The sequence below is a fragment of the Ptychodera flava genome, chromosome 15 (genome assembly GCF_041260155.1).
Source record: "Ptychodera flava strain L36383 chromosome 15, AS_Pfla_20210202, whole genome shotgun sequence".
In the NCBI taxonomy this organism is placed as follows: Eukaryota; Metazoa; Hemichordata; class Enteropneusta; family Ptychoderidae; genus Ptychodera; species Ptychodera flava.
The window spans coordinates 12,663,626-12,685,568 of NC_091942.1; the positions used below are offsets into that span (position 1 = coordinate 12,663,626).

Consider the following 21,943-nt stretch of genomic DNA (forward strand, 5'->3'; position numbering starts at 1 on the left):
TCTATTCTATTGGACATATTCAGATAGGGAGGAGCTAGATTTAATGTTGATCTTATACATCAAAACGCATTTAAAAAAGTAAAATATCTATGTTACTGACATCCACGTCAACCTTTTAAGCATATGTACACTGTGTGCTCTATAGTGACATTTCAAGATGATACGCATACCACGGTTTTGCTTCCCCGTTCATGGTTTTACACCGAAAAATCTGGACATACACAAATGACGACCCACGCCCTCAAATACTGAAGAAAAAACACTGAAGCTTCTGTGACTAAATTTAACCTGTTTTTCTGAACAAGAGGCAAAAAACACCAAACACACACACGGAGAGTTTACGAATCCCTTTATTAGTTGCACTTCACTATATTTACAATACATACAGGGTAATACAACGAAGACATTAAATACATTTGAAAAATATATTATATGAAGTAGACATTACAACAACCATTTTCTCAAAGAGCTTTTTTTACAAACGTTGGCTTAGTAACACGATATGTAACTACCTGTCGAATCACATGTGAACACCGTAATGTTACCATGATAATGCATGGTGTCATAGGTCACCAAAAGGTCAAAGTTCCTGACTGAAATGTAATGCTATATTCAGTGCTCTCTGCTCTTACTGTAAGCACAGTCCCTCTATCCTTTATCCATGGATAGAGGGACTGTGCTGTAAGGCAACATTCTTTTGTTGGAACCTGTCTGAAGTAAACTTTCGATGATTAAGTGTCAGTAAAATACGCGCCTCGAAGATGAAAGTCTTGAACTTTGACTCCATCCTCTGTCATAATCCAAGTATCAAAATCAGAAGTGACAGTGAGAACTTTCGGTACCAAATAAACACAATACCTAAACTTTACCGACATTTGAAATTCAACATGGCAGCTATGATTGGCTATATGGCGAATAAATAACACCCTTTGATTTGCTAAAATTAAGATGATTAAAACTTTATTCACTTCATAAACTTCATAATATATCCACTCAAGCAGCTTTCCAGAAAAGTATTGTAAAAACTGAGTGTGTCCGAGATCAACTTTACTTGAAATTTTATGGCGGAGTAGTCGCGAAATTACGGTAAACTTTAACGACGTTTAGAACGGTTTAGTCGAAATAATGTTCATTACAGTTAATTTGAAGTAAACTGAGAGGTTCGTTTTGTCTTTACTGGATAAGTACGTATAATAAACAAGTTACGTAACCTAATAAACAAGTCATGTGTTGTCTAATGTCCAACAAGACCCAATACCTTTAATCTATTTCCCCTTTGAACCCGTGTTCCGATGTACATCTGTGCATGATGACATCGGTCATCGAATGTCAAAGTTCAAAGGGTAAACGCACGCGATTTACGATTGCTCGCTGAAGTCCTAATTTTTTCGCCAGAATTCCAATCTCGCCACTGAAACCATTCACATCAGACATAGGACAACCAACTAAAAGCCCGCCTATGTTTTACCTGGCAGCGTTCTTCAAGATCTTATGCGATAAATCAATGAACATAGCAGTTTCGATAACATCGAAGATAATTTGCATCGGCAAGTGTAACTGAAAAGAGGATTACATTATGGAAACTGATAGTTGGCAATTTTGATAAATACTAAGGTATAAGAAAATTGTAAATTCTTTTAAAAATCAAAATTCCATACATTCAATTCCATAACTTCACATATAATTTTGTTGTACAAGTGCATCGGAATATATAAAGTGATAATCAGACTTTATATCAAGGTGAATTAAAATCGTAAATCTCTTAAAAATTTGAGGGGAATAGTAGTTGTAGCCTCTGGCAATGTTTAGCATTGCTGCGAGATCTTTTTTGCCGCCAAAACGTGAATCGTAAAGTCTGGTATAAAGCTATACGAAATGACTACCCGGACAGGGTATTTAAATGTCAACTGTTAACGTTAAAAGGTGAATAAAATTTCTGAATCAAATAATGATGATTAAACAAGTGCCAGTAAATAAATCGTTTACTACTTTCCACAAGTATACTGAACTATCCTTCAAAGCTACAGCCACCATCCCTTCGGAAACTTTCCAGCTTTCAAAACGTCCCCGTTTCTTGATGCGTGCGCCCCGTGTGAGATTGGTTTCCGTGGCTACTTGAGTTGAAGGCCGTGGCAATGGTTTGAGTCGGCGCCACTTTCCTGTTGCAGCACTTAAACGCCTTTTTGACGTTCTTTCTGAAGTTACCGCTGAGGAAGGTGTACAGCAGCGGGTTTAGGCAGCTGTTGACGTACGTCAGAGCTATGAAGACGAACTGGACGATGTACACGCTGATCGAGTTCGTGATGACCAGGGTTGAGTATTTGCGTATCATCTGGTAAATCCAAAATGGCAGCCAACAGATGAAGAACGCTATGACGATGCCAAGAACCATCCTAGCAACGCGACGCTTCGACTGTTTAGATTCGTCACTCTCCGTCAACGGACTGTCGTTCTTCGATGTCATCAGACTTATCACCATGGACACATAACAGAAGGTAATGATCAAGAACGGGATGGGGAACGCCAGCACAAAGATGGTGGTTATATGTGCCCTCTCGGCTTCCTCCGACATCTTGTTCCTGCAGAGACGATAGACACCGTCTCCAAGGTGATATGTGACCTCATGATTGAAGATGATCTTCGGTAACGCCACCGTGAAACTCACAATCCAAATGACAACATTGATGCACTTAGCGACATCGTCGGAACGGTAGCCCAACGACTTGATCGGAAAGACCACGGCCACAAAGCGGTCGATGCTCATGATTGTCAGGGTGAAGATACTGGCTAACATTGTGTATACATCCAAAGCATCCCTCAGCCTACAACCTATGTCGCCCAGCTTGTTGTCAACGCTCAGGTACTCGACCGCGTAAAACGGGCTACAGAGCACGAACACCAGGTCGGCACAGGCCAGGCTGAGTATGTAGACATTGGTGGTTGTCTTGACCCGGCCTTTTCTCGCAATGACGTAGATGGTGAGTAAGTTTCCAGGTACACCGGTGAGGAAGATCAAGGTGAACGTCACGGCTATGATGGCGTCGATTACGGTCGTGTCCGGCGCATTCCAAACTTCTTCCGTAATGTTTGTTCGGTTCATGTCTTCGCCCAGTTGCCGGACCTTGGCGGACAGGCGTTCCGACGCTCAGTATGAAGTAATCACGTCTGAAACTTTATCAGAGTCTGTCGACTGTTGAAATACAAATCAGATACTAGAGTAAACAGATAATATCATCATGATTGTACTTTTACTTTTTATCATTATATCCTATTTTTATGGTATGAAAATAATGTTTATATAATATATATACTTCAAAGAATACATATTATATACACTTCTATTTCACAAGTATAAACCAGTTTACATTCCAACTACATTTTTTCTCATATATATATAATATAATATATATATATATATATATATATATATATATATATATATATATATATATATATATAATATGAACCTCGTCAGTGTGGAGCCTCCGACAACTTTATATTATCTTATATATATATATATATATATATATATATATATATATATATATATATATATATATATATATATATATATACACGTAAGTAACATACGACCATATCTGATAAGGCTATACTGTAAAGAGAAAAAGATTGTCCGTTACCTGTACCACTTTCAAATGCCACTTGACTTTGCCTTCTGCAATAAAGTAGCCCGAATATGAACGTCTGTAGTTTGCGAAAGAATAATTCTTCACATTTCCTGAAATGAGAAAATCGTTGTTGAAGTAAGCGAAACGAATCAGCGATATCCCAACAAAGACGTCAGGATCTCATGTCGCCTTTTCAGTGTCTCTGTTTCACATGCGCTTTAATTGCACCACTTGAAGTCTCGGAAACGAAAACATCCTCACTGTTCAACTCCCAGAGGCTACATCACCTGACGAACGCCTCCAGTTTTTTGAAGTGATTGTAAACACGGCTGTAATGTCAATTTAGACGGAGCTATTTAACATGTCATCGACAGCGCTCTATTTAGTGGAAAAGTACGCGTCCGCTGCGGTGCTATAGCTCAGCAAACGTAATACTGCTTTTTAAGCCTTGGATCTCCTTCCTTCTGTGGAACAATCAGCCATCACCAACAGGTGCGCTTTCATGAAGAACTCATAAAACGGAACGCTCCTTGTCTCCTCCCGAATCTGAAATCGTAATTTCTCGGCTTTACTCTGGACAGTTTGTAATAAACATCACTTCAGGGCCTACTCGTCCAATTACCCGAAGTGTTAAGAGCGCAGCAGAAAGCCCCCTTGTACCGTGGCGTTTTAAGAATCGCTCTGCTTGACGAAGTTGATATTTGTCGTAAATTGGGATACGTAGTATTTTGATTTACAACTACTGCTTAAGTTTAGGATTGTCACATTACTTGTTTTTCTTTAATACCCCTTGAACTTTGACTTGAAATCTTTCCCGAATACGAATAGCACATGTACTCCTCAATATTAGTAGAGAGTCCTCCCCTCCCTTAAACATGATTAAATCATAGAAAGTGCAGCGATGTTTATGAATAAATTTTGTAGTTCTTGAGAGTGATCTTTGTCCACGTCGCCCGTCATCTTTTAAGACGGTGATTGGTCAAATGCGATTCCTATTCAATTTAAACATCATATCGGAATGACTGTTTTTAAACTTGTCAACACATCCTGCATGTCCAACGCCATTGTTGGCAACTGAATTTCAGCCCCGACGAGAATTCATTTGTCAACGCCACGGTTACTCTACCCTCGCCGCGACTGATTGCGAAAAACATTCAGGATATTTGGGAGTATAAGGTAGACAAATATTCGGACTCTCAAACTTTTATAATTCTTTTCTGATCTACCATGTGGGGGCTCATTTTAAAGCTCTTGGTGTAAGAAAAACTTTCACCGTCTTAGTTTTTTTAATTTTTCTCCATAGAGTTAACACAGGGATGGCAGCCATTTTGAATTTCATATATCGGTATGTCGTGGGTAATTTGTTTCTCTAGTACCAAAGTTTGCACGTTGACCCCCGATTTTATTCTTGATTTTGAAACTGTATGGTTGAAAGATTCCTTGAGGAAAGTTTGAGCAAAAGATTGCAAAAGATTGTCTTTCACTTTCGAGTCGCGTACAACCTTTATAGCATGTACCAGTTTTCCACTGAGGACGATTACCATCTGAGGCCGCAGCTGTCGTCTCCCTAGTATGACATTGTCACGTGATGCACAACGAACGGCAAAATCACAAAAAGTGCTGAAGGCGGCTTTATTCAAAGCTATACAGATACCAAACTGTCACACAAAAATAGCATTGCTTCATATGCTTAGCAAGCGAGTGGTGCATCGACTGGTCAAAATATCGCGAGATCTCGTACCTTCTTCCGCTTGTACCCATTCTAATGTATGACGGGAGATACAAAGTAATAGATTGTGAAAAGGGGAGAGAGCGTGTGTGGATCAATCAGCTACTTGGAGTAAATCGCAGGCACAAGAGCTCTCGGGATACGTTAAAAGTAGGCGACCGATAAATCAAGAGCGAGAAATGAGTACCAGTAAAATTGCTCTATAATAACTGCAGGCAAATTCATCGTTGAAAGAAAATCGATGAATAGCTGTACAATAACAATTCCATTAGCATGAAACGCCCGTGCTCACATACACTCACAATTTTATAGAGTCATATATACGACGTTTATCGATCACAGGCTCTCATATCTGACATTTCAACAGCTATTTATCTCATCCAGTCGATTTCAACGGCTTTCAAAATTAAACACCGACATGTAGCAATCATTTATGAACAAAGAGCCCCACGAAAATATTAACTTTAATCGCAGTAATTAAATGAAGGCATCGTAGTGAATAACATCGTCCATGTTTCACAGTGGCTTGGGGATCGTTAACCTGTGGTTTGGCAATTCTTAGAGTGTTTCAATTTCAATGAAATTCAAATTAGTGTTGCATTAGTTTGAGGGGCGGATATCTTGTACAAATCCAGGTATACAGAAGGACGTCTTGACGCATTGTAAAATTCACAGTTAGTCACTTAAAACGCACACCCCGAGCGTAGACGATGAATACCGACGACAAATCCTAGAGCTGATTTCGAAAAAAAACAACTCCCATAGAGCTGATTTCGAAAAAAATTCAAACTGGAGCAATACCTCGCTTAAGAAATACTTATCTTTATTTTCCCTGAACGAGTATTAATCAGAATTGGCAAGACAATCTTGACCGTATTGAATTCAATCGAGCGATAACAACCGTACTTCTACGCCCGAAATGAAATTTCTGGAAATTTGAAGATGAGAAATGTAGACTAAATCGCCTTCTTGCCGGGTGTCTTGAATTGCATCGGAGGAGCTTTGAATTGAAATTGAGAATTTCAATAACCCTACACCTACTTGAAGACACCCTAACCATTTAAGTTGTCTGAAAAGCGTCGGGGAAATGTCAGTCATGCGGAGAACAAGGTTAAAGTATTAGATCGGCGATTACAGATAAATTGTGCGCGTGTTACATCACATTTTCCCTGGGCTATTTGCGAACAGTCCTCGTTATTAAGAAGACTGTCAGGCGACAGCCGCACCATATGCGTCATTGAAAATCTCCAACTACACGGATATTCACTTCATCATTTTTTATCGCGCTGAACCATCTATTAGCAACGTGACCTGCAGAATGATAAACGCTCTCGGCTTATAAACCCGGAGCACGGGTATAAATGTGAAATCGAAAATTAAAACGTTTAGCCCAGGCTTTAGAAGTACATAGTTTATACGGACACCTTGGTAACAGAAACAACGCACACAAAAAATATAAATACCAAACAAATTACAATATGACTTTACATATTGATAAATATGAGGGTGTGATATCCTCAATGCTTAGGACTGTGGCAAATATAAAACGCCAAAAAAATCCCCCTTTTTTATTGAGTTACCTTCGCGTGCGTTTGTGCTGCTTAGGCGGGATTTAGCATGAGTCATTACCACAAAAACGTCGTAAAGACGCATCTTAACTTTGTGAAAAGCCCATTCCATGGCGGATTACATGTCGCGTGAGCTATTTGAACGACGCCCTAATCCATGACACTGCATTTTTTCGTCGCTCGCACATTTGCAAAGCGAAGATAGGTCGTATTCATTTAGCTTTGACGAACGACACTCAGGATAGGGACTCATGTTAAAGAGGAGCGCAATGTGTAAATCAAACTCATTAAAGTTTGTATTTGCATCGTTGCCATTTGATGATTTTTATGTGGTGTCAGAGTAGTCAATTCCGCGTTTTAAACTGTTGCTCATTTTACATTTGAAACCACGCTCTCTAACTCATACAAAATCAGAGTCACCCTACAAATGTAAAAATTTACGAAGCAAACTTGTATCTCATATTTCGCTTTATTTTAAACTCAAAATCGTATGGTGTAGATTGTTTTTATGCTTTAACAAACAAGACATGATGAACAGTTGATTTTCATTATAAGTTTGAAAATGAACCAACGCAAGTTCTCGGCCAATCATAGGAACTGAACAATTTTGAGCGCCCGGCATATCATGTCTTAAAGTAGTTCGCGCCTAGAAAATGAAACACCCAAAATTCTTCTCAAAGTTTCCTCGAGTAAACTTTCAACCATGCTCTTTCAAAATAAAGATCGGGGCCATCGTACAAATTTTAGTACTAGAGAAACAAATTACCCAGTGTATACCGATATTTGAAATTCAAAATGGCTGCCATCCCTGTATTAACTCTATTGTGGAAATAAGATTCCCGATTTTCACAGAACTAAGTCAGTGAAAATTTTACTTAATACTCCATGAGCTTCGAAATGAGCCCGACAAGTGGTGGACCAAAACAATATTTTTAATTGTAAAAATCTCAGAGTCCGAATATCTGTCCCCGAGGCGCGTTTTACCTTAAGGCAAAGTTGAACTCAATTTGTCCACGTTTTATACATGCAAACTTGTGACTATGCCGCAGCTTACATGTATTATAATGTTCAATATGCTCATTTACGATCGACACTAGACCGCGAACGGTGGCGGTGTGAACCGTGGTCAGTGCCGAAAGAATGTTTCAGTAATTTGGAACAAAAATCATTTTTTTCACAATACGACCGTTACATCAATGTCTCAAACAGTTGACATCGGTTTATTAAACCTCTGCACTGCGTGGGTACGTTCAAGCCTTTCGGGTGGTAATATTGATTCGTTTAGGAATGCGATTCTTGTTCCATGAAAGTGTCGCTAATCTACTCCGAAGGCCTGACGGCGAGATGCTGTACACTGCAAAACTGTCATCATTTAAGTTTTTAATCTCACACTTTTCAAACGACTGCATACGCTTGTACCACTCCCCAGGATGTCAAACGTTTTTCCAATTTACTTTCCAACAATTCTTCCAGGTACGTAGCGTCGCCTGTGTGTTTACATTTGACGGATTTTGTAATTGGAAAGGTTTTTTTCCCCCTCTGTTCAATTTTATCTCTCTGAACAGTTTCCCTTGTCCATGAAGGCGGGGGTAGCCTTGCGGACGTCGAACAAATAACTTGGGATGACGTTCGTTATCTTGTCATTTACTTTAGCGGCAAGGAAATGAGGTTCCAGGTGGAGGTGAGAACGGCATTGGTGACGCGGTGTTTAGTAGACGTGTATCGAATAAATCAAACCATCAGAGTGCTGGCTATGTCACAAACGCTTGCTCCGTAATGCTTGATTGAGTCAAATCAATGAAACCTCCCCCCCCCCCCCCCCCCCCGATTTTACTTTCCAATCTCAAAATGTACCAGTCAGGCTCGGGTAACGTTAATAACATTTTAATGGTTCCATGAAGCGAAGCAAGGGGATAAATGAACACATTCTTTCCCATGTAGTCCTGTGTAGACTTGACTTCTGTGTAGACTTAACGTTTATAGGAACTCTGGCAAACACGCAAAGTTCAATATTTAATACGATTGGAACTAATTGGGGATAATTGGATCTTCATATTTTTCAAATTTCTCAAAAGTGTTATGTGCCCTCTAGCTGAATGTTGCAATATTACAAATTACTCATAAAAACAAGAGTGTAACATGAAAAGAAAAGCAGATGAGCTCACATTTGCAGATTAAACCGACATTTCTTCATCATCCAATTATCCCAAATTCGTTCCGATCGTGTTTTTGCGTTTATAGGTTTCCGAACGGGACAGCTGTCTGATATCAATGAATCACCGAGGTTGGCATCTCTCGGAGCTTTACATCTCGATGTAGCGTATGTATTTAAAAAGAAGCCACTGCCGTACACAAGACAATTTAACCTGCAGTCATTTCCTCGATAAATATGAGCTCGCAATACGCAAGTACCCCATCCCCTTAAAGTTATCACCGCCATCATCAACAACAACAAATTGTGTAGCTGGAGACTTATCTATCATAAAACCCTGCCGGGTTCCAGCCGTGCATGTCTCAGAAAGTACAAGCTTTCCCAAGAAACCGTTCCAAGGCAAAATGCCTCTGAGATACAAGTCTATCCCTAACATTTATAAGATAATAACCCGCTCAATGCACATGTACACATCATGGCGACAGCGACTTTGGCTTCTGTCTCCCTGTCATGGCTATACCATCGGCCCCCGAGGCGGCCAGCAGAACCGAGCTGGAAGAATCGCTTATTTCCTCACGTATAGCAGTTCAGGATTCAGGAGCGTGTTCAGTGACCCCTGACTGTGAAATGATACCGAGCAAAACCACGATAGGCCTATAAATCGTCTTTATTGCGTGTCAATCGATCGGCACGCCAGAAAAGCAATGTTCAAACTATATCAACAAAATACTGATGCTGCTCAAGCCTCTTTAATATGGAAAGGGATTGCGCCAACTAATGCAACACTGTTGTCAAAATGTCCCGTTCGCTTTATTTGCATTCAGGGATACTGCACAATTGTACAAAACTCTCCTATCTATGTATGACGCTGGTTTAGTAATTTTTTTTATATTGACTTGATTATTGACAACTTTATCTCTGCTCTGATCTGAGTTAACACCGTAATAGCGCACGGCAATCGCATGTTAATCGACACACAGGCGCGGGTGACACTGCATCAGCGGCTCACGTAACTCAGCCCATCTTCATCCCCCCCCCCCCCTCCTCCTCTGATAAAACACATCAGATGAACGAATCAATGACGACATTCACGCACTGATGAAAGTCCAAGCAACGAATTAGCAAACAGACACATTTCTTCACGCTCGACCCGTCAAAGCCATCATAGCAACGAGATCAGAATCGCTCGGCTAGGAGTTTGTCCGGGGCATAATTGAAATGTAACACATGTGTTTTAATGAGATACAACGGAGAAATGCCCAAAAGGTGTTGACTGTGAAAGTATACTTTCAGCCTTGAAAGACTCTTCCAATCATGTTCAGGTGGTGCTTTGAAGACACTTTCGAGCACCGTTACCCAGAAGGCCACTTGGGTGATCACGTGACCACCTCGCCGTGAGCTCCGCGGATTCCCAACGTTCTCCCAATTCAACAACTTGCCGATTGTTGGCCGAAGCGAGCTAGAATTTCTGATCCTCATTGCAGACTTTATAAATAACTTCCCCCGGCAGACAATGTAGTAAGCCTAGGCATTCACAAAACCGAGATCACGACTGCGTCTGTCTGGTTTCAAAGAATGCTTTATTTGAACAACAGGAAATAGAAACTCCGGTCGCAAGGAAATCGCGGCAGATATAGCAAAGGAAATCAGCATGGCATAAACATAATCGCGCGGCCTAATAATCTAAATATCACGGACGCGACGACATAGCCCTGTTTTCAAATATCCACGAAGGGCCTAGAATAAACGCAACGGACTTTTTAAACGGTTCGTTATTATTTTTTGCAATCTTACCACCTAAACTAGTCGCAATTTGATGAAGCTTACAGCTGTGTCTTCCAATACTTTCTTTCCAAAATCGATTTTAAGAACATGACCTCTGAAAAAAATATGGAACAATGGATAAGAGAGAAAAGGGGACCATTTGACATTTGGTCTGTTAAATCATGTGAATGCACTTTGTAAAGACGGAATATGTATAATGCCCGGTAAAGCTATTCCCACGCAGCCCTGTGATTACCTTGCATGCATATGTATAACATTTTCGTCTGTGGCGCCTTTGGCTTACGGTAGTAAACTGCGAGTATGACAACAGATTTCTAAGCTTTAAAAACTGTCGCAGTGCATGCATAAAATCTCCTACTGGCATCTTGCACAAGACATTAGTTCTTTCATACTTTTACAACAAAGCAAATGTTAAATAACGAAGAGAGGGATTTCTGAACTGTTTGCTATGGCACAAATAGTATGAGAATAATGTAGGAAGTTGTTTAGGGGAGGTTGCAACATTTTATGTTGACATAAAACAATCAAATAAACACACTGGAATCGTCAAAGCTGTAACTAGCAGCCATTTGCTACCATCAGGACATGACGTAACCGATAACTAACACGGCAATGGTCTCATTATCTGCATCTGTGTGGTATTTCATAATGTTCATACTCCCATTCCTTAAGGTATACTACTAGCCGCGTCATTCGTTGACTGAAGCATCTAGGCCTACAGTATCCGGGACTTGTCATGCATGTGCGTATATCAATGTACTGGGCAAAACTAAAAGCAACGGTTAACCTCGAACCTTTTTTCCCCGACGGATCCGATCATGCCGGTCGAGTCAATCAGATTGGAGCCGAAGGAGATTGGTCGACTTTAATTCGTTGTCTGGTTGCAAATCCTTACTGTAATAGTTGAAGTTTTCATCTTTAGCCGCAGAGGAACGCTTTTGTTCATTGAGCTCTTCAGTGCACGTGATGTCAGTGCAATGGAAGATTTCAACAGGGGTGACAAGATTTTGAAAACGTGATTATTGAAGTTTACCGGTAGTTAAAGAAGTCGTTAAGGAAAAAATGAAATAGTTAAATTTCAAAGATAATTTTTTTTTAATTAACTTAGTTGATCTGAGTACTATTTGACCCTTAACATGCGTGTAATCATTGATACATGAGCGAGACAGACAGACAGGCAGACAGACAGGCAGACTGAGACTTGGGAAAAAAGGATTTGCTTCGATTCATTTTTCCAGGGTTTTCCATTGTGTATTCCCTCATAAGATGTGTTTAATCGAACTTTCCCTGTAAAAGCCGAATCATCGTAAATCTATGCAAATGTAAAAAAGCCACGCTATACCGATCGGACGTGCCGTGTTTGGTCCCAGAATCCCATAATTTTGCCATGTTCCAGGCGTCCATTGTCATTGAATCTTGCATATGATGTCTGTGAATACACAGCGACTAAACTTCAGTCGAAATAAACTGAAAGAAAAAATTCAGTTGTTTTGTCGGAGAACGCATGTGTTCCGAAATGTGTTCCTTGTACGACCATTTGACCCCTCTTTGCATATGTCACAAAAGTGCCCATCGTGATAATTCAAATTTATCACACGGTCAAAGCGATGCAATGAGAACTCAAAAACTCCAGCCCGGTGTATGCAAATGGCTCCATCAGTAATCCCCTATTGTGAGCCCACGATCCCGTAACTTCCCGTTTAAGGCTCTGGCAATTCCCCTCAACTAATTGTACTTCCAGGTTTTCTCTGTTTCCCGTTTTTATTGACATAACTTTTGTTTCCTAAGACAACGATGTCATAAAGGGAGAGTACTCAATCCCTTCCATCGATCCATTTTTTCTGCTAGACAAGAGAACTTTATATTATTTTGTATCACTATGCCGGCGAATACTCAGAGTGATTGGTGAATTTTGTCGATGAATATCTATAATGTGTTTTGTAGTCAGCATATACGGTCTTGTCCAACCAACGTGATCATGCATTTGAAGCGTTGCCAGATGCATGTGGATATGTGGATATGTGGACATTCACGATGACGCATGCGCTTTAATTAAAAAATCGATCCAACCCAGTACAATGACTACATCGATACTCTTCATTTGAGAATTCACGCAAGGTGGGTGCAACTTCGTCAGCATTCAATCAAAGTTGATCATGACCTTCCTGCACGCTTTGAAGGTCGAGGAAGGGTGTCATGTCATCGTCGAGTGAGTCATTTTCAAGTTCGGTGAGAACATATTGTTTCTAAAGTAGGCTATTAACGACTTGGTAACACTCATCTTGAAATACTAGGCCGTACTTTGACCTTCACTTTGCGCCTCGAAATTGAAATACTTGAATCTAAGCTTGCTCAAACTTTCCTCAGGGTAACTAGCCTACCAGCCATTTTCTTACCAAATCAAGAATAAAAACTGGGGGCCAACGTGTAAATTGTGCTACTAGAGAAAGAAATTGCTCAACATTATCGAATGCTAGTACTTTGAATTCAAAACAACCGCCCACCCCTTGTTACCTCCATGGGGGAAAATAGAAGTTTTGATTTTCACAAAACTTAGTTTTTGCCGTTACAGTTACGTCAGAATAGAAAATCATATTTATTCCAATAGAGTTTACACAGGATAAAAAGACCATAATGGAAATATCGGTTAAATATTATCTTGATTCTCGCATATCGTAAAATTTACACGGTGACCTCCGATTTTTATTCATGATTTTTTAAAGCATGATACAAACTTTCATTTAGTAAAGTTTGGACAAACTATGAGAATCTCCTGTTTCAAGATGCGTATTACCTTAATCCAAGATTTTCAGATGTAAACCAAAGTGAAACGCTTGCATATTCTATGCGTTACTCTTGGTTTCTGCCGTTGTGTGGTTCAGGTAACAACTGTAATTTACCGACAGCATTTGGTTGGTTGACATAAGTATGTATCCTTCGCGCCTTATCAAGTCATTTTGCGCGATTTTCTTGTAGAAGAACAAAAACCGCGCCTTCAATGCGAAGATTACATAAGCTGCAACTTTCGAATGTATTTTGCAAGTGTTTACGTTCTGTTTGTGAGGTCAATTTTCCGGTTCTACTCCCAAACCATGTCAGAACATAGAGTGTTCCACTTGAATTCAGAGCCCCTGATGTGTAACTGCCAACGTTAAATCGTTGAAAAATGAATTTTGGTTCGGATTAAAACTCGTTTGTCTGCAACAACATTGCATATTGTACACGCTGCGTTTTGTTTTGTTCACATATTTCAGCATAAATTTGGTAAATGGGGAAATATGTCCGTTTTCTAGAACAAAAACACGGAAACTATCAGGCAGATTTTACTGCTATTTTGCCTTCAATAAAAGTTCTTGAAAATTGAAAACCATATACCCTCAACGTAATAACATAAAATAACAAAAGATCCTGGTAAATAGGACAAATCTGCATTTTAAAATGAAAGGGTATTTTTGAACACGGGCCTATACTATCTGTCAGTTGATATAAACCTCTCCCATAGTTTTAAGTCCCGTAATGAAGAAATATCACGCGGCTGGGAAGGCAATATCACGATTATTAATTCCCGAGGCTAGAGGAAGTAAACCGTCAGAACATATGAATGAAACCGTCTGTCTGTGGGTAAAGACACATGCTGTTACTTCAAATAAAGAAAAGAAGTTTTGTGTCATATTAAAAGCAGTGTCGGAGAGTAGACTGAATTTTTGGCCGGGTGTGTAAAATCTGGGAAAAGGGAGACGCAATAGCCGGTAAATTTAGACAGTATTTTCATTGTTTTTTGATTCGGCAACACAAGGACCACTTCTCCTTTGCCTTACAAAATGTTGAAATGCGAAATGTTGAGGTACCGTAGTCAGTGTGCAATGTTACTGTTGACAAAATGAAAATTTAGTCTGGGTGAAAAATTCACGTTTCCGCCAATAACACATGATATTACACCTACACTCAATCTGGTTTTGTTGTTGACAAGCCGAGCATCAAGCATTGGGATTTGTGCTAGTTTTAGAAGTAGGGCGAGAAACCGTATTCACAAACAGAATCACAGTAATGTGTTGTCTTTGCACGACTAGCTTGGTACTTCAACTTCCCTTACAGAGAAAATCACGGACTTATTTTTAAGGAACAAAAAAATATAAAATAACGGAAACATTACCAAAAGCTACTGCTGTTGCCCCTCCCCCCAATAATAAACGAAAAATCTCGTAAGAAGAAACCTACTCCCATTATCACTGAGATAGCATTTTCAAAGCATCACATATATTTTGGGTTCAAGTGAGAGAAGATCTTTATAACATACGGAGAGGTTTGTGGGATGACGCGTCGTTGGATTTTACCATATGAGGGTTAAGTAAACTTTCTGTACTGAACCGATGGATGGCTTTTGCCAAGGGCCCTGGAGAAAGAAGACATCGAACACAGTTCCTTAGATATCATTTTACGTTGTCTCAGAGTTATAAAAAGGAACGTTTTCTGTCTGAAACCATGACTACATTGAAGTAGCGGCATTGACTACAAGGATGATTTCTTGCCGTTCGATTTAAATTACCTTTTTTCTCATCCAAAATATAACAAAGTCAGCGAAAGGTACTTTGCAGAGATAGACAGAGAATAGTGGGACACCGAATATTGTGTGCCCCACTGGGTGATCGTACCCATGCACGCAGCGGTGATGCCAGCAAAATATTGGCGATTATGTCGTCTACCTTTAACGTGAAAGGGATGCGGTAGATTACAAAAACACGCATGGTTTGTTTTCTGAATCGAAGATACCCCTTCATTATCTGAGTTTACTTTTCAGGTAGGCCATCACTGCCGGTCAATTTGACGTAGAAAGAGCGTCGCTGGTACGTCGATTTGCCCGCAGGCAATCGTGGCAGATCATGAGTGCGGTTACAATCGGCAGACAAGTTAACGGGTATTGGTCGTAGCACACAGGCGAAATGGCGGGCAACGCGAGATCTTCAATTTCGGAACCGCAATCCTTAATTGTAGAGTCACGATCGGCACAAAAAAGAGAGGTTAACTTTACAAGCCGCCGATTAAAATAATAGATTCCGACATATCAGAGCTGTGACGGTAAAAGGGCGTTCCCTGATTTCCGACGTAATAACGTGTCGTTTATCTCAAGTGGTAATGTATCGTGTAACTCTTTGATATTCTATATCAAGTTTTAGCAAACTGCCCACCGCGGAAATTTTAACAACCGGTCACGAATAATTGAATTCTACACACTTTTATCAATCAAGCCAGAGAAAATTAATACCAGTATTACAAAGTTGACACATGCATAAGAATAGTGTGAATGTGATTGTATCACCGTAGGCTGACGGAACTGCAGAACGGCCATGCACGTAAGAGAACGATAGATTGTACTCAACCTCGGCTACGACAGTACGAGAACTGCGAACATCGCGTATGTCAATTCCGTCTCACGCGGCACCTGAGAGGCCTTCCGACTGTTCACTTCGTAAATCGTTCTGCATATCCGAGGGGTAAAATTTTAAAGCGCCTACGGAAATGAGAGACCGGAGACGTCGGTCAATATGTTGTGAACGCAAGGCAATGCAATCACACAGTGCAGAGATGTACGGAAAAGCGTGATCGTAAGACTTACCTCGCCACAAAGTATTCTGAGGGTATGTCTTTTCCTCATCCCCGGCTGATAATCAGTGATCTGGATGCCTTGTGTCACTAGTCTTTTATCCAGGTTGGGTTTTTTTATCCACTGCACAGGCGCAGTACTAGAATGTCTTATGAGTTGTTTCTTGTTGCCATGGTGATCCATCTGCCACAAAACAAGAGAAGAACTATAAAACTTCTGAAGAGATTTAAACTCTTCGTCTAATGATTGTATTGTCCTGCTGGCTGAGCTTGGGATTCTCGAAGCTTTGAAAAATCCTTTTCTGATGTGTCAATAGGTTTTAGGTGGACTTCCTTGCCGACCCAGGAAAACAACTTAAATCGGTGGCAGTATTCCTCCAGGAAGAGAGCTTACACGTACTGTGCTTACTCTCGTTTGTCACCTGTTTATGTTATACTAATTTGTTTTGTGTGTTTGGAGGTCATGATCAAGGCAAAACAAAAAATCGTAACCTTTCAAAATACGTACAATAAATGAAATTATAATACTTTTGGAATTGAGTTTGCTGAAATCAATGTAACTGTAGATTAGCTCGTCAACGTCGCGCAATTGATTGTTTGTGATCACGAGCACAGTATCGTAAATGAGAATCGCAGAGATGCGAAATGTGCGATTCGAATATTTGCACCACGTTTGCGACAGATATATTCGAGAATGCAGAGCGTTACGATCATTTCAGAGAGAGAGACAAACAGAGAGACAGACAGACTTACAGACAGACTGAGACAGACAAGCAGACAGACAGACGGACAGAGACAGACAGACAGACAGACAGACATGTTCAGCATTGTTCTTTAGGGACTGGAAAGTAAGCTGCTATAGCATAATACTGCATTCTCAACTTACGTGTAGCGTGTTGTCCCTCGTTTGATACTTTCTCTTCTGAGCTATTTCCCATGCTATGCAAATGTATTCATCTCCGTACAACCAATCATAGGTATAACCTTCAGTTTACCGTAAACTGTGTACCTTTCCGTATGAAGCGTGTCTTCCTCTACGTCGCTCGAACCTCTGAGAACCGTATGTGTAGCTCCAGAATGACACAGCATATCCTTGCACCGTCTTGTGCCCCTTTTTTATCGAGGCTTTGATTTATGAGGCCGGGGAGAATTTGCGAACCCCGTTCTTTTGAACATCTGTACCGTGCAATTAATATACTAACCTCTGCTCTCGTGGCGTGCACATCAATATCGTAATTTCCACGCGTCATGAATTTGCCTTTCACGAAACGAAATGTTAATCTGACCATAGATAAATGACTGAAATGTGCAAATAGTATAACCGGTAATACTTTAATTTTTACTTTCGTGTCGACGTGATCAATGGGGCAAATTCGATTTTTGAATCGTGATGCAATATTATGGGCTAGGAGATGTACTATAGTTGTTCAGCGAGGGAAAACAAAGTCGCTATTTATTTGTTTCTGAGATCTTTGCATGGTATTCTCCGAGGATGGCTACTGTCGAAATTTTAAATGTCTTTCGAAGATTTCTGCTCCGCCGAGAGGAGATGTTTTCGCAAAGTTTTCTGGCGTACACCACGATTAATGAAGTTATTTCTTTTGTTTGGGAAGATTTGGGCAGCCATCATTGAACTGAATCTTGGCACGATGCCAAACATTAAGCTTGGTGTCCAACCTAGCGTTGTTTCTTTTTCGCTCGTGTTGCAGCGCTACCACTGGGGAAGAACGAATGCCGAGCCAAGATCCGTTCTCACCAACAGTACGTTTGACTCAAAATAAACAGGATGAAATATGTTACTGGAAGTGAACTGAGAAAAATATTCGACAAGTTTGGCTGGTTGCTTCAAAAAAGAATTGCATAACGAAAACATTTAACAATGGTCCGTCTTTATATGGCACAATGCAGTTGTTAAAATTAACGCGCACTTTCATTTTAGACCTGAATAGCACTTTTTACAACCAGCTATTTTTTTCTGCACCATAAACAGTGCATTCAAGCAGACTGTTACACACGCGACTAATTTGCTGTATCGTTTCAGAAGTTTCCTCCGATGGTCCAAAAAGCCTATATACTAGGAAACGATGATTCAGAATTCAACATCAAAACAGCTGTAGAAAGATTCTAAGAAAACACGCGATATAAAAAAAAACGACTTGACTTTGTTGAAGAATTTCTTTTAGTTTATATATTCAGCGAAAGAGAACATTGAATTCCTCTTTGGTAAGTTGCTTAGTAACAGGGAGGAAAAAAATCGTGTACATGCTTAAATGTCAATTACGTGAGTGTCCACTTGAAGTCATACCATCTGGAAGAAATCGTTCATCCATGATCTACAGTGAGGCTGTGTTACAATGACGAGCACTTAAATGGGAGTGATTACCAGGCTAGTAAATCAAATGATGACATGGTTCATAAAATAACAGTCGCAGGAGAAATAACTGCTGGAGATTTATTTGCAGTCGGAGGGTGAGCTATATTGGTTCAATTTGATGGCTTTCACGCAGAGGGGTACGGATTTTGCCATTACGGGTTGCAGGCCTGGACCATTAGGCAACAATTCATGACAGTCGCAACGCGAATCCAAATCCCCCACAAAACATGCCGAATGGACTTGGAGAGCTGGAATGATATCGAATTAATCTGTTGAAGGCTTTATCACATTGCTTGCAGTGAGTATTTTGCTACTTTGCCCTAATCATCGCAACAAACGCTCAAGTCACGAGTTGGGCTTCCAAGATATTAACCACCGCGAAAAAGGGGACTCATCCTCATCGATTGTTATCTATCTGTTTGGCGGCGGCTAACTTCGACTGGACCAGTCGTGCCGATTCTTTCTGTAAAGGGTGGTTCCCGTTTGAAGATGTAATTGCTCAATTGACAATTACAGCGGAATTAACCTTGAACCCGGCATGAAATGTGTTCTTCCAAGACCGTATAAGGTTTCCATTATCGTGTTACTGTATCAAATGTTTCACCGTGTTTGATTCTGACTAAAAAACTTTTCACAAAGACGACATGATTGCTTGCGAAAACATCGCTGTAATAGGATATGACATGCTTTATCAAAGCACAGGTAATCTCGGAGTCCGTGAAACATCAGGTATCTGCTATTCAACTGCTTGTTCCGTTTACCAATTCTTCGCCTGCAAGCTTAATTAAGTAAACTCAGATTTTGAAGTATGGTCGCAAAAATCACCGGTTGTCGTCACTCTTTTTGATATAAGGTGTTGCCAAGGTGACTTGCATCGAACGCCAAGTGTTTATGGTGTTTTATTTTCCCGCGCGAGGTAAATCGCTCGTAAGGCAAACCTCAACAGGCTACATCAAAATGTCTAAACAGATATATAAATGGTATTTATGGACAAGGCCTCGATTCCAAATTCCTTGTCATCAATTTGTCACTGCTCTTTCATAGCGAGCTGGGCTAGACGAAACGTGAAGATTGATTTGTCGTGTACAAAACAGTCCACACTTCTCTTGAGCTCTTATCCTGCAAAAGATTGATTGTACCTTGCACGGGTCAAGAATGTGGCAAGACCTAAACCAGCGACCGACGGTATGATATCAAGGACAAAGACGTCAACACTCACGAGCAAAGTTTTTGCCGAGTGTAATAGGGAACTGAGCGCACATACTCGAACAGCATACGCTTCAAAAGAGTCACGTAACCAAATCGAGAAAACCTTTCGCTTGACGTTTTGTTGCCGTGAAAGTGAGACTAAAGATCGCGTTTCTTAACTCTCCCGTTCTTCAATCTCGATTATTGAAGTTCACCCGGCCTTAAGAGTTCGCGCGTGCTCGATGCCATCCATCCATCGACGTCGCCTGTATACGACGCGACGCGTTAAAACCATTTACGTGCGCCGAACATCCATCGGGGTGATCATTAAGTCACTACATGTCACGATTACCAGTTGTACAACATGCAGACACCGTGATGTCACGCACAACTGATGACAATCTCTTCCCAAATGAAGATATGATGAAGGCAAATTGGAGATCGACTGACATACTAGCATAGGTACTAATTTGCGTCGTTTAGAAAACGTCGTGCCATTAAAGTCGACGTAGCGACAGAGAAAAAGGGGACCTTTATGCTCGTTTCTCTAAAATTTGTTGTCATCAGTATAGCATGTCTTTAAACATTGACAAAAATTACTGGGCATTTTGACCTGAACACTTATACGCTGTAACTTTTAGAGACGTTAGCCATTGGCATGTTTATTATTCACCTTAATTTCAACATGCCGTAATGGAGCTCGTGCTGCGAATCTAAACGAACAAATTGCTCAAAAAACTATCTCTCGTTATGGGCAATTTTCCACGTTGTACAGTTTGGAATATCATCTTACCCTCCCGGAGTAAATTCGCCCATGCTCGATTCAAGCAATATGTGCTCTCCAAATTTATCTGATTTGGATTTGCAACACACAGACGCGTGAGAGAGAGAGAGAGAGAGAGAGAGAGAGAGAGAGAGAGAGAGAGAGAGAGAGAGAGAGAGAGAGAGAGAGAGAGAGAGAGAGAGAGAGAGAGAGAGACCTGAGAGGCAGAGACACAGACAGACAGATAGGGACAGAGACAAAGAGGGACGGAAAGAGAGAAAGAGAAAGAGAGAGAAAAAGAAAGATGAATAGATCGATATATAGACTGGGACAGATAAGTAGCGAGCAACTTGCCCTGTACAACTTTGCTACATAAAAGTTGTTGAAAATTCAGATACGTAGTAATTCATTCATATGGCCAAAGATGGTCGCCAGGTGGTCGAACTTTCTAGATTGTTTACTCTTTCAGGATTCATAGGTTAGATAAGAGTCCATTAATTTCTTCAGATTTACTTGATACAAAGACAGCTACTACAATTCCTTGCATTTGACGTTGTTTTGTTAGGTCACTTATTAAGTGGTATTTTGAATCATGTTTTTTTTACTCGTGACACTTATCTGATAAATATCAGAACATCTCTCCAACCTTGTAGTGGATATTATACTGAATGGTATGCACAGGGGTAACCAACCAGATAATTTTCAGAAATTATAACAATAATTGTTTTTATAGTTAAATATGCTACTTTTGGAACAAAAGTTTTCTCCTTAATAAACTTTACATCAGGAAATCTCCCCTCTTATCATCTCAGAACAAACAAGAAAGCTGCCCACTGCCCTTCCTCTGTTGGCTGCCCATATATATGCAAATCGTTGTTTTGATGCACGATCCAATATGGCTGCCATTCTGAGTCGACCAGTTCAATTTTTTATTTTTTTCCATCCAAAGACACGTGATTTGGACAGTATAGAATGATATAAATGTTTTAATGTATTCATTTTATGAATGTAAGGAAGGATTTTTGTTTCATTTTTTTGCTGTACGGGGAGAAGAATGACGCACGCCAAGCTTCTTAAAAGCTTTTTTGCCTGTGTCATTTTGGATTTGGTCTCTCATCAATTACACTCCGTATTTGTCTATTCTATGCATATAC

General features: G+C 40.2%; 1 protein-coding gene across 1 annotated transcript; it reads right to left on the bottom strand.

The window, feature by feature from the left end:
• Nucleotides 1-334: 334 nt before the first annotated feature.
• LOC139151184 (mu-type opioid receptor-like) lies at nt 335-16,581 on the bottom strand. Its single transcript, XM_070723781.1, has 3 exons — nt 16,478-16,581; nt 3,642-3,739; nt 335-3,190 (listed from the first exon to the last, which is right to left on the bottom strand). The coding sequence occupies exon 3, from the start codon at nt 3,098-3,100 to the stop codon at nt 2,057-2,059; it is 1,044 nt and encodes a 347-aa protein (XP_070579882.1). The 5' UTR covers nt 3,101-3,190; nt 3,642-3,739; nt 16,478-16,581; the 3' UTR covers nt 335-2,056.
• Nucleotides 16,582-21,943: the final 5,362 nt, after the last annotated feature.

Excerpts from the sequence above, each read along its gene's own strand:
- LOC139151184 (XM_070723781.1), bottom strand. The coding sequence starts at position 3,100 with ATGAACCGAACAAACATTACGGAAGAAGTTTGGAATGCGCCGGACACG.